At 53.0% G+C, this 21,310-nt stretch overlaps 7 protein-coding genes across 7 annotated transcripts; 1 reads left to right on the forward strand and 6 right to left on the reverse strand.

Moving 5' to 3' along the window:
* Nucleotides 1-750: 750 nt before the first annotated feature.
* PV08_04648 (uncharacterized protein) lies at nt 751-2,147 on the reverse strand (the record flags this gene model as incomplete). The annotated part of the gene is made up of 3 exons (XM_016378993.1): nt 751-1,738; nt 1,791-1,870; nt 1,926-2,147. 3 exons carry the CDS (start codon nt 2,145-2,147, stop codon nt 751-753), a joined length of 1,290 nt encoding a protein of 429 aa, XP_016237670.1.
* A 2,987-nt stretch (nt 2,148-5,134) lies between these two features.
* Nucleotides 5,135-5,701, reverse strand: PV08_04649 (uncharacterized protein; the record flags this gene model as incomplete). Its single annotated transcript, XM_016378994.1, has 3 exons — nt 5,135-5,325; nt 5,390-5,587; nt 5,659-5,701. The coding sequence occupies 3 exons, from the start codon at nt 5,699-5,701 to the stop codon at nt 5,135-5,137; spliced, it is 432 nt and encodes a 143-aa protein (XP_016237671.1).
* A 3,376-nt stretch (nt 5,702-9,077) lies between these two features.
* PV08_04650 (uncharacterized protein) lies at nt 9,078-13,145 on the reverse strand (the record flags this gene model as incomplete). Its single annotated transcript, XM_016378995.1, has 1 exon — nt 9,078-13,145. The coding sequence occupies one exon, from the start codon at nt 13,143-13,145 to the stop codon at nt 9,078-9,080; it is 4,068 nt and encodes a 1,355-aa protein (XP_016237672.1).
* Nucleotides 13,146-14,095: 950 nt separating this feature from the next.
* PV08_04651 (uncharacterized protein) lies at nt 14,096-14,659 on the forward strand (the record flags this gene model as incomplete). Its single annotated transcript, XM_016378996.1, has 1 exon — nt 14,096-14,659. One exon carries the CDS (start codon nt 14,096-14,098, stop codon nt 14,657-14,659), a length of 564 nt encoding a protein of 187 aa, XP_016237673.1.
* A 136-nt stretch (nt 14,660-14,795) lies between these two features.
* PV08_04652 (uncharacterized protein) lies at nt 14,796-15,703 on the reverse strand (the record flags this gene model as incomplete). Its single annotated transcript, XM_016378997.1, has 3 exons — nt 14,796-15,021; nt 15,270-15,382; nt 15,473-15,703. The coding sequence occupies 3 exons, from the start codon at nt 15,701-15,703 to the stop codon at nt 14,796-14,798; spliced, it is 570 nt and encodes a 189-aa protein (XP_016237674.1).
* A 344-nt stretch (nt 15,704-16,047) lies between these two features.
* Nucleotides 16,048-17,615, reverse strand: PV08_04653 (uncharacterized protein; the record flags this gene model as incomplete). Its single annotated transcript, XM_016378998.1, has 2 exons — nt 16,048-17,077; nt 17,143-17,615. The coding sequence occupies 2 exons, from the start codon at nt 17,613-17,615 to the stop codon at nt 16,048-16,050; spliced, it is 1,503 nt and encodes a 500-aa protein (XP_016237675.1).
* A 659-nt stretch (nt 17,616-18,274) lies between these two features.
* Nucleotides 18,275-19,636, reverse strand: PV08_04654 (uncharacterized protein; the record flags this gene model as incomplete). Its single annotated transcript, XM_016378999.1, has 4 exons — nt 18,275-18,405; nt 18,458-18,922; nt 18,971-19,254; nt 19,308-19,636. 4 exons carry the CDS (start codon nt 19,634-19,636, stop codon nt 18,275-18,277), a joined length of 1,209 nt encoding a protein of 402 aa, XP_016237676.1.
* Between the last annotated feature and the right edge of the window lie 1,674 nt (nt 19,637-21,310).

A 21,310-nucleotide genomic window follows, 5' to 3' on the forward strand; every position in this document is an offset into this window, starting at 1 on the left:
GGGGGGGGGGGGAATCAACGAGCTCGACGGTTGTGGTGGGTTTGTGCCCCAAGTACCTCAGGTAGCCAAGTCAATAAACGAACGCATGAATAAAATCAATGAACGCACTTATCACGGGTAGGATGATGCTGCCTGCGTAGGTACCTTGCTGTATGTATATCTGTCTGACAATGACAAGCTCCTCCGTTATGCCAGCCCTATGGATCGAGCCAGAAGAAGAAAGAGAATGATCAGCATCGACCAACAAGGTGCTTGAAATTCAACACTTTATTCATACTCCCCGGAATATGTTCGATGTACCTCGTATTGTGCAGTGCCCTGGTGAATCTTCTTCCGCAGAGGGGAGAGACCACGGATCCCGAATTCTTAGACTCTAGTAATATAAAAAACAGCCCAGTCTCGCGCGCACCTTTACCCTCTTTGATTTTTTAATCTCTCTTCTCCCACGTTCTCCCCCCCCAACACACACACACACACACACACACACACACACACACACACACACACACACAAAAAGCCCATAACCCGAGTTCTCATCATGATGCATCGCACCAAACTGTACTCCGTAGTCATGCATTGTTTCATCCCATGATATGCGTCAAACAAAAAGAAACAAAAACACCCCCGGATTCGTAAACTATCGTTGCCAACAAACTCTGATCGGTTGCATCCTCAGCAGTTTGCACAGAAAAAACGCCGTTTTGCCCACGTCGTAGACACCATCAACTAAAAAAAAAGCCCGTCAACATCTCAGTCATCTGAATCATCGTCGTCGCTGTCGGCCCCGGCCTTTCTCTTCTTGCCGCCGTGGTCTTTGCGGATCGGGATCTTAATGCCCTGCTTGGCAAATGTCCGACTGAGGTTCGTCGACTCAATCACCCCAGGGAATTTCTTGGCACTGAACACTTTGAAAGGCTTGCTGAAAGCCGAGGCTAAAAGTGGCGCTTCCTGCAGCAATTCGTTGTTGGCGGGAGTCTGACCATTGCTGGTATTGTTGCCGCCATTGTTATTGCCGTTGCTAGGGCTGGTGCTGGTCGTGGGGCTGGTGCTATCCTCCTCCAGTAATGGGGGCTGTGCCAGATTGAAGAGATTGACCTTCAAACGGAACCAGCCTTCGGTTCTGACGCTGAGATCTTGAAGGACGAACCAAATGCCATACTTTCCGTTCTCATCATGCAACAGGTTGGCACTGGCGGTAGTGTTTCCAATAAGATTTCTCGCAATCGTTGTTTCTCTGGTGTCTCGGGAATCTCGAGGATCTCGATGGTTGCCGTTGGCCATGACACCAGCATCTTGGGACGAACGAGACGAAGAAGGCATCGATCGAGGCGAGACTAGAGTCGACGGAGAATGGTCATAGCCACCTGGAAACTGGGCATTCAAAGGTGGCTGATTGTTGTTGGAAAAAGAACTATTTCTCCCCTCGTAGGCGTGGCTGCCGTTTGTGTAGCTCGGCTGCAAGCCAGTGGCTGGCTGAACTGGACCGCCCTGAGAGTTTGGTGCAATGGGGATGACCTGGTCGGCGTAGCTGCTCATGTAAGAGGGAATCCGGCTCTGGTCGTAATCAATAGAAGGATTGCTGATCATCTTGGCGGTATATGTGTAGGGAAAAGCGGTGACGGTCGTCGTGGAAATTGAAGGTGAAGTTGTGGTGTGTCTGACGCAATTATCTTCGCGTGTGCCGTGGAGGTTCCAAAGATCAACGATGAGGATCAATTTCGAGAGATCGGCGATTCTCCTATCTCTGGTCAGCAGTGCAGAGGTGTACGAGAGTTTGCCAGGTGCCATACTTGTAGTCTATCTCCGCACCAGTCCTCGGGTCCCATATTGTCAACAGGACAGCTGGGGGAGGTGAGATCGGGCGACGGTCCTGATACAAGTCAGTCTGCAACTCAAAGTCGAGCACCCGTACACAATTTAAATACCTTGTCACCAAAGCCACACATGCGTGCACGCAAGGGGTTCTGGATAACCTCTATCTTCCATAACATTCCCTGCCATCGTTTGCAGACCGGGGGCGGTGTTGGTATATTGTAATTTCCTTCGTCGTTCACTTCGGCAACCGGTGTCGGGCTTTCATCTGGCTGGTTGTTGCTGGCCTGGCCAGGTGTCTGCACCGGAGGAGAAGTTGGGTTCGTCTGCGACATATATGACGGAGAATGCTGAGATGGTGGTGATTGAGTAGACAGAGAAAGAGGTGCTGGTAATGGTAACTGCATCGGAGGTCGAGTACGTTGGTAGTTATGCGATGATGAGAAAGATGCGTGGTACATGGCTGATATATACGTGTATGGGGAAAGACTGAGCCGGAGGCTAAAGGGAGAAGGTGCTCAGTTTAAGTTCGTGTAAGAAACCGCTCAACAGAGCCTTCTAACTCAATTAATGGCCAGGTATCTCTGCTCGTCCAGGTTTTCGCTCGAGTTGGTGTCTCAACAGCAGGCGCGACGGCAGACGTTCGACCGGACAAGGTTTTCTCGGCGATCAAGAGTCGTGCCTTGCTGGGGCGCTGAAACTAGTTTGCAGATGGTTCACAAGATGTTCCGCACTTGATCCTGGGGGAATCCAGGGCAAAGTATAACGGCCTTCGCCTGAGAAGTCGAGGCACAAGACGTCGACAAACAAAACCAAAATAAAGCTGATGTCGCACAGAAGCCGTCGGAGAAAAAGTCTGGAGGCGAGGTGCACAACTGGCGTCTCAAGGTTACGCAAGGTGGCGCTCAAACTTGGGGATGGGGTTCCTCAACGTGAGTCCGTTGGCGGTAGCTTGGGAATCGGAAGTGACAGGCGGGATGGTTGACAAGTTTGACAAGGGCCACTCTTACAAGGCTGAATATCTTCAAGCCTTGGATCGTGGCTTTGACCTGAGAAGCCTGACGCTTGCAACGGCAATGGTCCCATAAGCTTTTGCTCGTGTATGGGCGACAAAGCGGGATCGCGAGCGGAGATGACGCACAGCAACGCTAGACCAGCAAACCCGGCACAAGGTTGAACTTCAGCAAGCCTCAGGCATAGGCAGAGATGGCATGGCGGGGAACAACGGTTTCAGGTCCTTTGCGCTCGACGAGGGGATGTGGGACGAAGACAAGGTGCTGTAACCGCAAGTCGAAGGATATGTGGTCGCAGGCTTTGACCGGGTCGTTGTGCGAAGAGTGCAAGCGCCGCAGAGTCTCGATATACAGCGGGAACCGGTGGTCAGACACGGGTGAGAAGTTCCTTCACGGAATGTGTCGATGGACAGAGATGAGATGAATGCGACAATCCGAATGCTGTCGGCGGCGACGTTGTTGATAAAGAGAAAGGACTCGACGATGAAGCGTCAGATTGACACGAGAGGATTCGCTGGATTATTGGACGGAACCCTGCATACCCAGGCTAGACGATGCCGAAGTGATAGCGGACGGACAAGTCTTTATCGGCGGGCGGGCGGGCACTAAAAGAAGTCCCCGTAGGCGCTTATAGGTTGGGAGGAGCCCTACGGCTGGCCCAAGTGAAGCCTAAGAGATCCTAGCAGAAGCCCGGGCCCCGCCCAGGCCACGCCCAGCTTAGCGCCTGGAGCCGCTACTGCACGCAACAACCTTGGGCCCCAAACAGCTGGAAACGGAGTCACTTCGCCTTGGAGGCCCGTTCGCACCGTGGTGATTCGTGAATATCTAGGTAAGCCGCGATGGGACGGTGCGTTGGTGTTCGCGTCATTCGATCTTGATTTGCAGCACTCCGGCCAGTATCCTCGGTGGGCGGACAAAACGGTGCTCTACAATATGATCATTTGCCTACCTAGTACTAGGTGGGTAGTGGTGGCTCTATGTACCTAGGCGTATTGTACCTAGCGTAGTGCGTCGTATGAGTTTATCAGGTAGCGGCCTCGCTCGAACAATTATTAAGCTCGTCAGCCGTATCACAAACACGGTCGACTTCCCATGCCGACTTACCGGCCGTGGCCTTCCTCCTCTCCTGAGTGAGTTGTGCTGTAGCCTGTATCCCGTACATTTCGAACGGAAACAAGCACCCGGCTGGTGGCAAGGTGGGCGGTGGGCGGTGGGCGGTGGCGGCGGGCGGCACCAGTAGACAGACCCATTCCATACCTACCTACGGCCTACAGTAGGGACCTGATGTGCCAGCAAACTTATTAGTCGGTACGAACATCATGTGTTTGCGCATGCTAATCGGCGTGTGCCTCGACAGTGCGCTAAGGCTCCTTGCACGACGTTATCGATGGAAACATTGTTGGCGGCTCCGCGGAGGCTTCATGTCTATTGTTGTTAGTCTGCCTAAGGTTCAAGTCGTCGTCGCCAATGGCCGTTCATCCCTGCGAGTTCCTGGTGAGTGATCGACTCGCGCGACGCTTTGCGATCCGCCACCAAAACCCCGCCTTTGCCTGTCTTAGGCCGGTTACAGTACAAGTACGAGTTATGTACAATCTGAGTTCGCCAGGAATTTGCCCAGCCCGCAAGTTATATCCGGTCGCCAGCTACTGTACATCGGCGTGGTCTGTCCCGTTTCAGGCGTTGCATCCATCCAGGCGACCTTCCGCCAGGACGCCGGCGACGCCGTTGGGCTCGTAAGCGAGCCTGGCGAGCCCACCCCTTGGCATCTCTCTGGTCCCTGGTCCCTGGTCCCTGGTGCACGTAGTACGGAAGGCCGTACAAGTACATGCCAGATGAGTTGACGTGGGTGGCTGATGTGACACCAAAATGTGTCGACTTCCTGTGGTGTGCAAAACGAGCAAAGAGCAGCCATGCACCCGCCACGACGATCATTTAGCGTCTCTTTGTAGCACATGTCGAAAGAGTCCAAAGTACACATTTTCGGCTGGTACTTTGTCCTCGTATTTCGTTCGTACTCGTACTCGAATCGCGGTGACGGCGTGACTTTTGCTGGTGGTCGTACACAGACTTCTGTCAACGCATACGAGTACAGGACGGCAAAAGGAATGGCTCTCCGCATGACATCAACAGACGTTCAATTCATTTGTGGCTAAACCCCACCGAGACTGAGAAACGCGCAATTACATTCATTATATGTCGCTTGCAAGTCTGACACAACCCACAACAAAAAAAAATGAGCCAAAAGTTAACTCCAAACAGGTCCAGACCGTTTCAGGATGCTCCAGGTACACCGGTCCATGGCCAGGAGTCTATTTCTCATTGTGATGTTTGACAGGTAAAGCCTCCCTTGCTTTGTCTTTGGCCTTGTCGGCCAGGGCGCGGATGTGGCCACGATCTTTGGACCCATCGCGATTGAACGACTCTGTCCGTACTTTCTCGTTGTGGGCTCGAGCCTTTCGCTGCTCCTCTTCTGTGGGCTTGTACAGGTTGCCTTCGCCGCCTGGAGGGGAAACAGTCAGTCATGTGTGGTTCTCCCGCTTCGTTGTCGAGACGGTGGTGCCTACCTCTGCCTGTGTGATGGGTACCCTCTGGCATGATGATGCCAGGGACATCCACATCCTGTGCCCGTCGCGCCTCTTCGGGGTTGTCATTTTTCGCCATGTTGCCAGTGCCACCGCGGCCAGTGGTGTACATTTGCGATTTCAAGGTAGGGGTCGTTTGGGGCTCCAGCGCGGGCGAGCGGGGTTTGCTGGTGACATTCCCTGCGGTGCAAATGTTAGAGAGAGACCGACCCACGCACACAGGACTCGGTGATTTCGCAGATCCTACTCACCGGCACCGCCGCGACCGTAGGTGAATGGTCTTCCTTCAGGCATGTTGGGTAGGTATGTGGGGTCGTCTGTCTGGGATGGTGGTGGTGGTAGGACGAGTAATCGCAGCAACCAGGTGATTCCAAAAGTATGAAGGCCGTTCCACCAGGACGAGCGACGTTGGGGCAAAACTCGCTCAGGGACAAAGCGGTGACCCAAAACTGTGAACTGCAGGACAGAGGAGTCTCGCTCGCGCGCAGCAAGTAGGCAAAGACGACAGAGCGATGTGGAGAATGAGAGAAGACAGGCAAAGAAGAGTGGCACGAAGCGCTGGGATGTGTTCGTGGTCAGTTTTCTACTTTTCGAGACTTCTAGCTGTCGCAGGAAGGCGGCTCTACTGGCAAGTAAATATTGCTCCGACTATTGGAGGCTTCGATTGCATCATGCGTGCTCCGATCAGCGAAAAGCTTTGACAGTCACACGTGCCGAAAGAGAAAAATCAGACAGACGACGAAGAGGCAGAGTTTTGGTGGTAGAAGCGCAAGGCGAGGCAAACCGAAGACGTAACAGAAATGGCCTTTAGCAGTTTAGCACGCGTGCCCAGCCTTGGTCTATTGACTAGACGAGGCTCATGACCCTCGAGCCCGGTGTGCGGCCAATTTTTCCCTTGTCTCGTCGTCGTCGGCCGCCTCCATCGCCCGCCAGACGCTTTTCCCGCCTCACGCCGTTGTCTGTGTGACCTCGTTGTGCTGACCACGGTCGGCGAACGTTTGTGACACCCTCCAACGGTCGTACTTCGTCCCTGGCGAGTTCTCCCCGGTTTGGATCCTGTCCGGATCTGGTGCCGGGAGATGTGCGTACAGCCACAATGTCACACCATTGGTTGAATTTGCGTGCTCTACCGTGCCGATACCCCAGATCTGCTCTGAGTAATAATAGGACCACGACCAAGAGATGCGCGCTGCGTCCATCTCCGCCCCCTCGCAGAGGACTTGCACATTTGTGCAAGGAACACCGTTCTTTTCACCCCTCTACTTCCGAGATGACCGACCATACGAGATTGGCTGTCAGTTTTCCCCCGGCTTTACACACCTGGCCATCACGCCATTGCGGCCGAGTGCAGCTATGTTGTCTCGGGGTTGGTGTTCGAGGTTGGGCCAAGCACGCTGACAGGTCTGGAGCCGAGTGGCATTGAGTGGTGCTGTGATGGCACACCTCACCTGTCAATGTCGACACGCTGCGGCGCCCACAAATCCTGCATGAGTACGGAGTACGAGTACAGCAAGTCCTTTTGAAAAGCACTGTCTGCCACTGGAGCTAGGTGCAGGTTGCCCACCCACCTCGGTCCATGCCTGATGTCCTGCAGCAGCCGCCATGCACTCCCATCGTATGATGTGCCCTGAGACCTGACAGTGCGAGCCCACTAGCTCATCAAACCACGCTTTGGCTGTACTCTAGGCTTTTACACGCCCCAACAGTCCAATAATGGGTGATTCTGGCCCTAACAGAGGATATCGCAACTCCTGGAAGTATTTCGCTTGCTGATTTCGCCACTCGCCTGTTGTTTCGTCCGCTCTTCCCCCCGCCCCACCCCTCCCTCCTCTTCGAGAATCAACGAGGTACATATGCCTATCAGAAGAACGCACGTCCATCGTCTCCGGCGGCCTCTCGCGGGCTGGACCTTGCCACCACAGCCATGCTTTGCTGAGCATGGAGGTCATTGTTTCGCTTCTCGACCTTGACCCTCTTCCTGCCGCCAGCGAGGTTGATTTGTTCAAATGTCCTGCCCCACGATGGACGCTTCCTCGACGGGTTCCATACAATCCGCAACCCCCGAGCTACCCTTCAATGGACCCGGTATACCACTCTGAAACCTCTCGTAGGTGCAATGTACCTGTGTAGGAATGGCCCCAGCGCCGTGCGCTCCCCTGCCGACACAAGACCACAATGCGACACGCGAGACCATTAACTATTCCTGGACATAGGCAACTTTGTTGGAAACAATCGTGGCTAACCTACAGGGCACTGTCAACTTGATCCGACTGATACCGTCGCGTCTCGCTCTCGACAAACCCATGTAGAAAAACAAATGTTGAGTGTGGGTTGTTGATTGTTGTCTCCTCCACTGCTGCGCGCGAAGTGGAACTTCGGGTACCTTTCCTCCATCTCGAAGTCGCCATGTGAAGGGTTTTGGAGAGGTTCAGTCACGGCTCGGACTCGAGGCTCGGGACAGGCACTCGTTTCAGAGAGCGCAAGGGAGCAAGGATAAGAAGAAGGATCCGAGGGTGGACCGGGACTGGGCATTGGAACGGCACTCACCCCGGTTTGGAAGGGGGTAGGGAGACGACGATGGCCAGAATGCCAAAATGCCAGAATGACCTGACCGTCGACCTCATTGCCCTTTTGGGGTTCATTGGGAGCAGCCCCTCTGGCATGGGATGTGTCCTGCTCCCTGATTGCCGTCAATGGCAATCCATTTCATCTCAACCACTCACACCCCAGGATGGGATGGGTTGGGACAATATGAAAAGGATCCATCTTCACCCAGCTTCGAACAGAGACGGAGGTTGACCGACTAACTGACAGACGTTCGCCCCATCTCCGTCGTAGTGGCTCATGACTCACGGCTCACGATGGGTCTGTTCTTGGTTTCTCGTGTACGTACCTACGGTAAGTACGTCTTGAGGAGGAGGAGGAGCCGAAGGCGTGATCGCAGCGTGATTCCGAGACATCAGGCCCAGTATACGACAGAATGAACCGACTATCTATCTACCTACAGGTGGGCGTCGGGTAGTCGGGTGGGTAGGTATGTAACTCAACTTTGGTCACTCGGAGACTCGTTGGCTCCTGACCGGAAACGCCAGAAATGTACATATTCGCGCGACCCCAGACGCCGCCCAAGTACATGAGTACATAGATATACACAGCCAAACTGATGGCACAGGGACACATCGAGCGGATGTCCAAACCTCGATTGAAGATTGTCCATGTACCTGAATCGGTCGTTTCCTCTGCTCCGGGAGACGCCTCCACCGGCGAGACGAGAATGGAATCGTGCAGCGGGCACAGATTTGAGTCGACGAGAACGCTCTCTCTGACTAAACTAGTTAGTTCTGGAGACAAACGTCTCTGGGAAATCGTCTCATGCACACCGCGGCTGAGGGCGCGCGGTAGGGTGCGAGGAAAATGCACACACGATGGTTGTGATCTGATTGTCTTGTAGTGCGATTAGACTTTATCGTTTCTTTTTCTTCTCCTTGAAATGGCGACCTCCATGACTTTCCTCGGCAAGAAGACCTACTGAGATCTCTCTGTATCTGTTACATTACCACGGTACTCATCATCGGTTTCGTCGCTCACGTTTCCTTTGCAAGGTAGTAGTAGTAAACTCTGGTCATACCTCACACACCTCGTGTTTAACTGTATAGCCTCACTGGCCTTGTCACACCTCGGTCTCAACGCCTCCGGACTTATCGTCGTCGTTGTGCTCGAACACCTCCCCGATTCTCCCCTTTCCACGCTTCACTTTCCCCGCCATCCAGTCGAGTGTCCTTGCCCCTTTCCACTGCATCACGCCCCTATGTTTCCTGTGCATCTGTCTATGGTGGTCCTTGTAGTCCCTGACCTGTGCCCTCGCACCTCTCGACCCGTCGTCTTGGTCGTTGTGCCCGTCGACGTCGAACACCTTCTCCGCCACATCCTTCACCTTCTCCAAGGGCTTGCTCGCAAGATGTGTCGGGTCCAGCTTGGAATTTGAAGTCTTCCCGGCATCGCTATCTGCGTCCGAGCTATCGTCGTTTGCGTGAGTTCGGAGCTTCTTGTTCCTGCCACGTCGCCTCTGTTGTCGTTGTCGTCGTCCCTCGTCACGATCGCTCTCTGTATCTCGTCCTCCTCCTCCCGATTCCGTCGAATCCGAACCTGAATCTGGATCCGAACTAGACCCTGAAGAATCTCCCTCCCCATCTTCGTCATCGGGTACCTGCCCTTCGTCGTTGGCCGTATCCAGAACTTCCATGACATCTTTGATATCAGTGTTCGACGCACGATTGGCGTAGCTCTTGTGGTAACCACTCAGTCCCCTCCACATTTTCAAGGTCAACTCAATCTCTCCCAAGGGCTCTTCATGGTCTTGTCCCTCATACCCATAGCTCGTCGTTGCGCGGTGGATGGCCTTCTTTCCACCCTTCCACACCTTCACAGATACAGTCACTTCCTCTTCGTCGGGGATATCCTTCAACCAAAACACGGCGAACTGGCTCGTCGTGTCTGGGCCCAGGACGCTCTTGCGAAACTCCACGACCAACGCACTTGAATATCTCTTTCGAACGGCCAAGAACACCGATTGTTTGTCACGCTTGGGTTTCCAGACCCCTTTGCCTCCGTCTCCGGCAGGGAGCATCTTCGCCCTCATCAGATTCGTTCTCAACTTGATCCGGTGCTGCGTGTAAGAGTTGTCGTCACCGCCTCCCTTTGACCGAACGGGACATTTGACCTCCAGAGTACCGTAGTTCCAACCCATCAGCTCCTTCGGCAGGTGCAGATCCACACTACGCCAGACCATGCTGATACGTGCTCGGCCGTAGCCGATCCCTCCAACAAGAGGGTACGTCTGCATCACCTGGCTTCTCTTCTCGAAAACACGTCGCAGAGGCAGGTAGATCATACCAAGAAGTGCATCATTTTCACGCTCGCGATCGTCACGGACACTAATCATGACCTCTGCCGTCTTCCAGTTAGCCACGAACCTCTCGGTGCCGGCATTGAAGAACGGCTTCGCGTTCTTGGGCTTGGTCCGCGTCCGGTAAATTTTCTGATGATTCAAGATGATGGTGGCATAACTGCTGGGCATGTCCTCACTGTGCTCCGCCTCGTCTTCACGGTCTCCCTCATTCTTCTTCTTGTCCTTCTTTTGCAGCTTCTGCACCTCGAGTCCTGTGATGTTGTGGATCTGAATGCTGAAGACCCCACTCGGATAGTCATCAGGTGGAGGGGACGAAATCATCAACTGGTCTTCGTGGTCCTTGTAATCTTCCAATGTCTGCTGTTTGATTTCCTTGCTCTCGTCCTTCGCCGTGGCCTCCCGCAATTTGCGTTGCGCCTCCTCGCTTGCTTTGGCGCGCAGGTCGGCTTCAGTCTTGATATCCGGCTCGGCCGTCTGTTTTTTGAGTTGTTCTTCGGTGATCTTGATCTTGCTAAAGTAGCCAACCTTCCACTGTAAAGTCCCAGGCATCTTCTCGTCAGGATCTTCGCCAACGAATCGGTCTTCTCGGTCGCACATCTTGTTCTTGAATTTGGTGCTATGCATGAGTTCCTTCAAGTCGACCTCAACTCGTCCCAAATCGTCGTCAGCGGTGTATTTGTCCGAATCCCAAAGTTGCAAACGGAGTTTCTCATCCGCGTTCACCTCCTCCGGTGTGACCAGGATATGTGACCATTCGTGCCACGCCGGCTCTTGGTCATCGACAATGATCCTGGTCGACGCAACCGGCTTGCCGAATTTGCCCCACGATACCGTCACGTACGAATCGCTCGATCCTTCAAACGGACCAATACCCCCGTCACCTTCTTTGAAGCCTTTTGCAGACTTGATGAAAATCATGACCACGCCTCGGGTGATTGTGTCCTTCTTGAAGTCGTCACCAACCAGCATGTCTTTCAGGTCCAGCGTCAAGCTCTTTGGCGCGACGTATTCCGCCAACGCTGCATCGATCGAGGATTGCACAAAGGAGGAGATCAACGGAACATCCATCAGATTAAGCGCATGCCTTGACAGTGGCACACAGGACAAATCCGCCTGCGGTTGTCCCATAAACGACAGGGTACAAAGACTGAAGAAAGGTGGGTCTGGTGTGAGCTGTAATCGCAACCTCATCGTGCCGATGATGCCTCTCAACTCCACCCAGACAGGTACAGCGATGCCTCCAGGTAAGTAGAACTTCAGGTACAGATGAGCGTTCTTTGCCTTTGCTTTCAGGGACTTCCCCGACGATCTCGCGCGGTACGCAAATGCAAGCTCCATGTTGACAAAGTCGCCTTGCTCGGCTTCCATGCCTTCGCGAATAGCCTGCTGCTCCGTCTCATCTTGCTTTTTGTTGTGACTGTTCTCTTCATCAACGTTTCCGTTATCATCGCTGGCATCATCCCCATCCTCAATCTGACCTCCACCAGGAGCTGACCTATCGCTCTTGCCCTCACTGTTTGGAGATTTGAGCTTCCCATCCGAAGCAACGCTCTGACTGGCAGCTCCCGTTGGCAGCCAATTAATTCCGAGAATTCGAAACGCTTCACTGCCCTGTCCAAGGTCGTCTACGCTGACCATGCGCACGACTTTCGGTAAGGAAGCTTGCATCACGTCTTCGAGCATGTCAGAAATGCTAGTGAACAGATCCGGGTTGATCAGCGGCCATACAGCCGCGAGTAAGTTGTTCAACCAGGACACGGACTCGGGAACAATATCATTCGAATCAGTTGCCTCGAGCTCCTCAGACCGTGCGGCATCCCACACTTCGTCTTTCCATACCTCCTCGACTTTCTTGCCTAACCAACCCTGAACAGCCCAAACCACTACTCCCCCAATGCCGACAGAGGCCAGGAAAATCGTCGTGGGTGGAATGAACATGAAAAACGAACTTGAGTGCCTTCTGCTGTCATGACGGGAAAAGTCCATGCCAAAGAGGTGTACAGCCACCATCGAGAAAGAAACCAGGAGGACTATACTGCCCAACCCAGCCGCGAGAGCGATCCGATACGTCTTTATCAATTCACTTTTCAAGTCGTCAAAGCTGGGAGGCGGGAATAGCTTCTGCATCCCGTTGTGTTTCTTCTGTATTTCGTCCTTTTCCCGATCGAGAGTCTCGGACGATTTACTTGCTCCCGCAACCCCTGTTTGGGTCTCTGGCCTTTCGCCAACAGCGGGTAGATTTTCATCCGCTCGCTTGAGATCCTTCCTTGTCGAGTCTCTGATGACTATTGGAAGATGCGTGACCGGGTCCGTCACCTCTCTTCCCCCGTCATTGCGATCCTGGTGTTTCATGGCTTTCCTCTTTTTTCTGGGGTCGATCTCGCCAGCCACAGCTTCGGTTGCTGATTTGCCCTCGTTGTCCGGCTTTCCGTCTCGCTTACTATGCGTGCCAGACTTTGTATCTTGTGAGGGTGGACGTTCTTGTTGTTGTTCCTCCACATCCTCGTCTCCTGAGTCCTCAGGTCTTTGTCGTGGTTCGGTGTGGGAGCCTGCGCCTTGAAGGTTTCGATTCTCTGTCTTGTACGGATCATGCATGGACTTTGGAGGCTCGTCACCGGTAATAACGCCTTTGGCGGCATGGTAGGCTCGTTTCACCTTGGAGTCATCTTCTTCGTCGTGCTGAGCGGACTCGGCTTCGTCCTGTTGACTTTTCAACTCACTTCGCTCGGCTTTGTATTTTTGGACGGTAGGGATAGGGTGTCGGGAGGTGTAGGGTGCTCTGTAGTTGCGTTGACGAGAGTCCGGCTCGAATTCGTCGTTGCTGGCCATGACGGATGGCTTCGGGAGAGGATGTTTTCGTTTCCAAGGCAGACGATCGGGAGTACAAGAACAAGCATACAAAACATACAAACGTGAACAAGAAACCCAGCCGGGCCTACCTGATGAACGATACTGGATACAAGTTACAAGCAAGTCGGGAAACACGCGGGGCCCGGGAAGTCGGCCAGTGTGTTGGTCAGTCAAGAGTCGAGAGGAAAATACTCAGCACGAGGAAATGAAGCATATGAATTGCTGCTCACCGTCAATCAGCATCATCGCGTTCCGTACCCCGTACGCCCAGGCCGGGTCAGGGCCCTCACTGCGCATGGAACCACGAGAGGAGAAAAGACAAGAAACAGTGGGAAGACGATGACGTCCAGGCACAGGAAACTTGGAGACGAAGCGAGACAAAACTCCCCACAAACCGGCATCCAGCAGGACAAGGACTTGGGCGCTGCGACGATCAGCAGTCGACGGGCACAGAACTGTACGCAGAGCGAGATCCTTTGGTCGCTCATTTGATCGCAAGGACGCGACGAATGCATGTCGGCAGAAGAGGGATACTTGTACGAGTAAGGATAGTTGGCGAGTGTGTTTGTTGATGCAGAATCAAGGAATAGATATCTGAATACCAAGTCAAACCGTTATTTTTAAACATTCCAACCCGAACACCCGAAACGCCATGATCGACCGACCCCCCTGTTGTACTCGTACCTGTCCATGTTACAAAGAGTTTTGCCTTTTTTTGGGTGCGCCACCCCAGCGGCGGCACACATACGAGTACAGATACGTCCGTACCGGTCTGGTTTCTGTATCTTTTTTGGTCTCTCCTGACGACCTTGATCGACAGGTGTCCAAATAATCGCCCCTTGTACAGTACCAGCATGTGTATGTACACCTTAGGTTGCTGAGGCTGTATTGTACGTACATACGAGCACGAACGAGAGACTCCGTATCCCATGTCCACCACTGCTGCCGCCCATCAGAAACACAGCCATACCCACTACGACGTCCTGCGACTCTCGCGCGGTGCGGACTGGAGCCGCGTGTCACACGAAGACGTCAAATCGGCATACCGACGTGCCTTGTTGATCCATCATCCCGACAAGGCTGCACAAGTTTCCTTTAAGAAACAACAACAACAACAAGAACAAGAACAACAAAAGCCCCCCTCCCGTAATGATTCCCCGGCGTATTCGATCGATGACATCGTCGTCGCGTACGAGGTTCTCGCAGACCCGCGAAAGCGAAGAATGTACGACGAGACACTCGACAAGAGAGACGGCTCGACGTTGAACCGAAAGGATAACACACACATCGGCGTCGAGGCGTTCGACCTCGAAGACCTGCAGTACGACGAGCGCAAAAACACATGGTCCAAGAGCTGTCGGTGCGGCGAAGAACGAGGCTACGTTCTGACCGAGACCGATCTCGACGAAGAGAGCCAGGACGGGGAGATCTACGTTGGCTGCCGAGGGTGCAGTCTCTACATCAAGGTCTTATTCGCGCTCGAAGAGGGATGACACAAAGTTACAGGTGGAGATGCCGGGAGTGCTTTGTCTGGTTCGAATTTTCACCCTTGGCCGGCTGCTGACTACCTAGCCCTACCTGGTGCCAGGGTCTCTTTAAGTATCTGTAGTCTGGACCGGTGTGTTGCTCTTACGAGGAAGTCTTTGGAGGAGCGGCTTCCTCTAGTTTGTTCAATGAGTCAATGGCCTCGTTGACGTCTCCCTCCCTGCCCTGCAACACTGCTTCAAATTCCTCCTTCAGCGCGAGGTACGCGTCGGCGAGTTCCTGGGTCTCCTTGAAGATCTGAGTCTCGAGGTCGGACTTGCGACGTGACAGGGCGAGGAGTCTGGCCAGGACGTCGCTCTGCCATTGGGCACTGAGAAGAAACAGAAATGTCAGGAACTGGAATGGAGGCTCCATCCGTGTTGAAGACAGAGAAGGGCGCTGCGGATCACGACAGGTCAAGAGCGGGAGATGCCTCGATCCAACGTTGTCCTTCCCGGAAAGGACGGATCTGAAGCAGACAATGTCCACACGAAGGAAGTAGGAGGGTCGCCTCGAGCCGAGAAAGGAGAGATATAAACCCCCATTTTGAGCTCAGATATCAGAAGTGAATGTACTTACACTTCTCTCTTCCTCTCCTCGCCCCTGTTCTCGACCTGCTCCTCCACAAGGCGAACCTGACCCTCAAACTCGGTCTCAAGACGGCGCTGTCTTTGTTCTTTGCGCAAACCGGTCTATCGCCAATTAGTTATTGCACGACTCGGGTCTGGTTTGCATTTTTGGGCCGGCTCGATGCGGAAGACGACAAGCGACAAGCGACTCACATCGACCACCATACTGATCTTCAGACTTTCCTCGACGCTGCGGAGGTCATTTGCACTCTCAGTTGCACTTTCGCCGTCGCCGTCGCCGTCGTCGTCGTCGTCCATATTGATATCATCATCGATCGGCGCGTCGTTCGCGCCATCATCGTCTGCGGCGGCATCGTTCCGGCGTCGACGAGAGGACGCGGGCTGAGCTCGTGTGGCTTTGCGAGAAGGTCTTTTTGGTGGCATAATGGAACGGGATGGCGTAGATTGACTGGTCGCTTTTTTTTCAGACTGGAGTGAGATCGTCCAGATCAGTCACAGTGGAGGTGGATTGTGCGCTGCCGCGAAAGAGTGATGATAAGAAGTTTCAATGGTCGAAGAGTACTTACTCCCACCACCCCAAAACAGGCATACAATATAAGAGTGGAACGAAGAAGGCGCGCAAAAACCAAGTCACTCCGTAGACGAACAACAATGCTGTTTGCCTGCTCCGAGCAAGCCCCGATCATTGAGGAAGATAAACCTGATTCATTTACCATGCTACTATACTAATAATACACCGGTCTATGTCGAACCCAGCTCGTCACCGTCTATTCCACAATCTCCAACTCACCCTTTCTCTCTCTGGCGAAGGTATCCTTGTACTCATTCCACAGCCACAACAGCTCGTCTGTGTACTGCTGATGTACCTGATCAAGGTAAGCCTCGTCGACCTTCCCATCTCGACCGCCCTGCTGCACAACCTTGATAGGTCTTCCCACGACCACATTCACGTTGCGCCGATACGGCAAAAGGCCAACATCATAGTTGAAAATGCCCCTGGCATGAAACAAGGGCACGGTAAATCCCATGGCCTTCTTGATCACCATCTGCATCTTGTGGATCCACGGGTGCTCCACGCTGTCCACCTGTTCGTACAGTTCGTTTTCCCCAAACGCCAACACGGGAACAAGGTCCGCGCCCATCCTGATGGCCAGCTTCACAAATCCCTTTCGGCTCTTCAACACCAGCCGGAGAGAATGAGGTTTCGCGTCCAGGCTCTCTCTCGCACCACCAATCACAATCGTGACGGCGCGACCCATGCCTTCGCCGTTGTGGCCGCCTTTACTCAGTAAATTCTCAATGCTTTCTCTGCTCACGCTAGCCAGGCCCATGGCAAGCGCGTAGTCTCTGTACAGAGGGACTCGAAAGTTGGTGTCCAGGGTCAACAGCGTATTTGTGATGCCTGGGAACAAGTCCCCGAACCCCAACGCTTCCGTTGCAAACGCGGCAAACGCTCCGTGCGAGATGATCCCGTGAGGGTGATACCCGAATATGTACTTCCGAGTAGGCTCCAGTTCCACCGTCCTGTGCAGTCTCGCCGGGAAGTAACTGGCAAACGCGGACCAGAATTTGCTCCGTCTCAGCCAATTGGAGCGTCTTGAGAGTGTCCCGTTCGTGGCCTCTTCGCTGAATACTACAATGTAGAGGAGGTACGGGATCAAGAGTGGCCAAGTCAATGGAATCGCGCAGAGGAGGAAGAACAGGGATAGGAAGATAGGGATTGTGGTGGTATGCCACAGCACCGCGAGGGTCTGAAGACGTCGTTGCAACGGTACATTCAGAGGCGCCCAGCGTATCCTGTAGGTCGAGTCAATTAGCATATGCCCGCCAAAATACGATAGGAGGAGGAGTCCCAATCTTACGCAGAAGTCTGCCATCCCGCTCCTGCTTGCCGCCCACTGGCGAGATTTGCTGCTGGTTGCGTACTGGTACTCGTCGTATCCTGCCGCTTCTTTGGCTTGCCAGGACCAACTTCCTTCCGCGGCGCCGTCTTTGCACTGTGACGCAGACTCTGCTCGTACTCCTCGCTTGGTTTGATGCTCGTCAACAAGCTCTCCCCGTTTTGCCCCTTGTGCTCCTGGTAGAGGACTTTTTCATCGTCTACTTTCTTCGTATTTGCCACGTTACCATTCACCATCCCGTTGCCGATCCCATTGCTAGCCGAGCCATTCACCCCTTTGTCCCCGAACTCTTGGGCATTGTTTTCCGGGTCGGCAGCTTGGGCGTACGATTTCGGAGGAAGACTATGCTCAGCACGGTCTCGAGGGTCGGATGGTTCGTGAATCGAGCCTCCGGGGCCCTCGTTGTCGGCAGTGGAAGACCTTGTGGTGACCATTTCGTCGGTGTAAGCAGATAGGGAGTCGCTGTGTAGGGACTGAGCTCGCTCGCGAAACCAGGAAAAATCGGAATCGCCGCGCCGCAGCATGTAATCAGGGATGATTACCAGGCTGGCATTGAAAGCAGGTCGCTTGCCCGCAAGTGACAGGTATGGATTGCACGGAGAAGAGATTGGTTCGTGGTCAGGAACCTGAACTACGGGGCGGACATACAGTATGTATTTCTTTGTTCCCGAAGTGCAAGTTGCGCGTTGTACGGAGGTGGTGACGAACATTTGTCCCCCTCACAAAATGACGTACTCTACCTTAGGTAGCTAAAGTATTTCCTCGTAGCTCGTGTTCATAATGCTGCGTATCAATTGCTTGGACTCCAAGGAGCATCGGCACTCGCACTTGCATTATTACTCGTATCATGGCAGCAGAGCAACAAGGACACGATATATGCGCATTATTCCATACTGTTAATTTGTGCCACGTATATATATTTACATTTAAAACAGAAAAAGGAGCGAAAGAAGTCTGTTGAAGATATCTTTGCCCACCCTCACGTGCGTGTAGGTCGTAGATTGCGCCAAAGCTGTCGGTGCCAAACCACGCCGAAAAAGGTCCAACATTCAGAGCACTGCCCCGGCCGAGGAGCTCGTGGAGAGCTCGTCTTCTACAAATCCTTGTTGGCAAAGCCAAGCTGAAGGTTGTCACTGTCAAAGACGGCAAAGACAGCCTTGAGGAAAACATCTCCGTAGATGGCGAAGTCCAGTCCCTGGTTGCTCTGGATACCTCCGAAGCATGCTGTGCAAGATGATTAGCAGTCGGACCACACATAGTTCAAGAGATGCCTTACTTGATGAGCCGTCGGTAATAGGAGCGTAGTTGACAAAGGATCCAGGGACGGTGAACTGGGTATCTCCAATGCCCACAATGAAATCAGGAAGGTCGGATGAACAGTCAAAGGTATAGCCACCTTGGCTGTTATCGTACTGAGCTCCGTTGACCTCATCGTAGTATGCAGAGACAATGTCATCGCCGATGAGAATCAAAGTGGTGCCCGTGTCAGCGATGGCGTCGATGCTGGTGGACTGGAATTGACCGCTTCCAACACCATATCCGGTGCCAGTAAACTCCCAGAATCCCTGTCCATTGTTCACGGCTGTGTATGTGATGTCGCCAGTATATTTGCTGCTATCAATGAAGCCAAAGTCGTAAGAGCCTGGAGCACCCTTCTTCAAATCGACAGTGAAGACATTCGCTTCAAGAACCCCTTCGTTGATGGCCGTGTCGAAGAATGTAGTTTGTTTCTGGGGCTTGACTGTCTAAAGTCAATAGCAATCTACAAAGAGCTGCTGCCTGTTCTTACCTGTATTGATCGAGCTGAAAGCCAAACCGAGCAAACCATCGTTGTTTTGGTCTTGCTGGAATTGGGCACTAATTGTCTCCGCCAATTCAACGGCTTGACCGGTAACCGTGGTGCCTCCAACATCGACAGTATCGGTGTACACATTGCCACTGGCTCCAGAGCCATCGCCGTAGCTGATGCTCCAGGTGGCCCCAGCAAGCTTCTTGGAAGTGGATGACTTGGATGGATTATAGATACTGTGACCGCTGCTCTCGGAGCTGGGCAGCTCAGAAGAGAAAACCCATCTGTTCATCGTCAACACCTCCATATCTGGATTTTCACATGTGATCACACTTACAAATCGCTGGACCCGGTATCAAAATCCAAATTCAAGGTCTGGCCACCAATGGTGACCGGGGAAAGGTACTCGGCGTCATATTGTTCAGGGGTAGCAGTAACAGAGCCATCGGCAGCTGCAGCGTTGCTGACATCGACGGGGGCAGTCTTGTTATACTTGCTGTAGGTCTTCGACAGCTGAACTGGACCGGGTTGGTAAGGCTTTGTCGGACCTTGGTTGACCGTGAACCCTTTCTTTGCGTTGACCGAGGTCTCAGGGGCCGGGATTGGCTTTGCCAGCGAAGTCGATGCAAGGGCAGATAGTGCCAGCGCAACTGTAAGAGAATGCATGATTGATGCAAGAAAGAGCGGATGTTTCGAGTAAAACTACAAAAGAGTGGCTGTTGTGCTGGCAAAGGGGAGGTAGAGACCGTGATACTGTCGTTAAGACAAGAAAGAGCGACTGAATGATTATGGAAAGGTTCCTGAGAAAAGATGCTTCCCTTGTACTTATATACCTGGATATGTATATCTTCATAGTTGAGGTCTTCGTTATCCTGGCCGGAACCGGCTCCAACAGTCAATGCATAAAGTTGGCAGGAAGCCACAACAAACATAACGCGATGATACTCTGGAGCCCTTCGATGACGATCGTTGATATTGAAGGACGTGTTCAGGGACTTTGAAGACGGAGACATGCACTATTTGAGAAGGTAGATAACCAAGGCTGAATTCAATGTTCAAGAGCACATGTCTGATTCGAGAAAACACAAGGGCAATCCGCGTACTCGAGGAACATTCGGCATTGCTCATCTGAAAAGGAAAAGTATCTTCAGCAGGACCATTGGGCGGACAGTAGGAAAAGACGCCTGTGAAAGTGGCCCAGGCAGATTTAGGTTGGCGCTTGAAGAGATTGAGCTGGACTTAATGAAACATGGACCGGTACGACGCATGGTATAGGGAGACGAGATCAGGAACAAAAGAAACGCAAGTCCATCAAGGCGAAAGGCACATGCGCGGTGTTGTTGGGTGTCGTGGGGGAGTCGACGTTGAAACTTAAGATGAAGTCGTGAAATGAAAGATGCGATGCCTCTTTGTGGTTGGCTGCCGGGTGGAACACGCTAAATGGCATGATCGACACCCCCTTCTCTCAGCCACGCAACACGGAGTACAACATCAGCCCATTAGGCTTCGACCGGGTGCTACACTGCTCCAGCGTACAGGCCTCTCCCGGCTCTGCCCTCGCTCTATCCCACACTTACGACTACTTAAGCTTCAAGGCAGATCAAGCTTAATCACAATTCTCAAGTCTCCCTCCTTATTCGTGCTCTTGAAATGAAGCTCTTCACCTCCGTGTTTGACGATGAGCCTGCTGCACCTGCTGGCCCATGCCGGATCGCCAGCCCGCGGGGCAGCAGGCGGACGAACGAGCTCCATCTTTGATTGACATGCTACTGGATGCATCTACACTGCAACCTTGATTCGAGTTCTGCCAATCTCCTCCTGGTCGTCCTCATCTACCTGGTCCCGGCCCTGGTCCCAACCCTAGCCCTCGTATAAACGTGAGACGTTATGGCAAGCATCACACCTGCAAGATTTCCAACCTAGTCGTCAATTCTTTTCCAGCCATGCGATTTGAGAATGAGCAAGAAGAAGATGAAAATGGTAAGTAATGTTGGACTATAGGAGACTCATGCAAGACGCACTTCAGTGGTGTGTGTCATGTTAATTTCTCATCCTATCCCGAATTGTTTCCACCTCAGGGATATGCTGCTTCCGGTATCTCCCAACCGAGGTTCTAAGGGCATATCCGTAACGTAGCATTTGTTCAGCCCGTCATGCCCTGCACAATCCCTTGGCACAGGGAGCAGAGCAAAAAAGTGTAGAAACGTGTGAGAAGCACTTCTTACAAAAAAGTATAATGTCGGTAGAAATCCCGGAGGTTAGCAGTTTTCAAACCATCTAGACGCTTCCGGCTCAAAATGCTCCAGGAAGGCAGACCTTCCAAGAGGTTTGAAGTTGAAA

This window comes from Exophiala spinifera (assembly GCF_000836115.1).
Source record: "Exophiala spinifera strain CBS 89968 unplaced genomic scaffold supercont1.3, whole genome shotgun sequence".
NCBI lineage: Eukaryota > Fungi > Ascomycota > Eurotiomycetes > Chaetothyriales > Herpotrichiellaceae > Exophiala > Exophiala spinifera.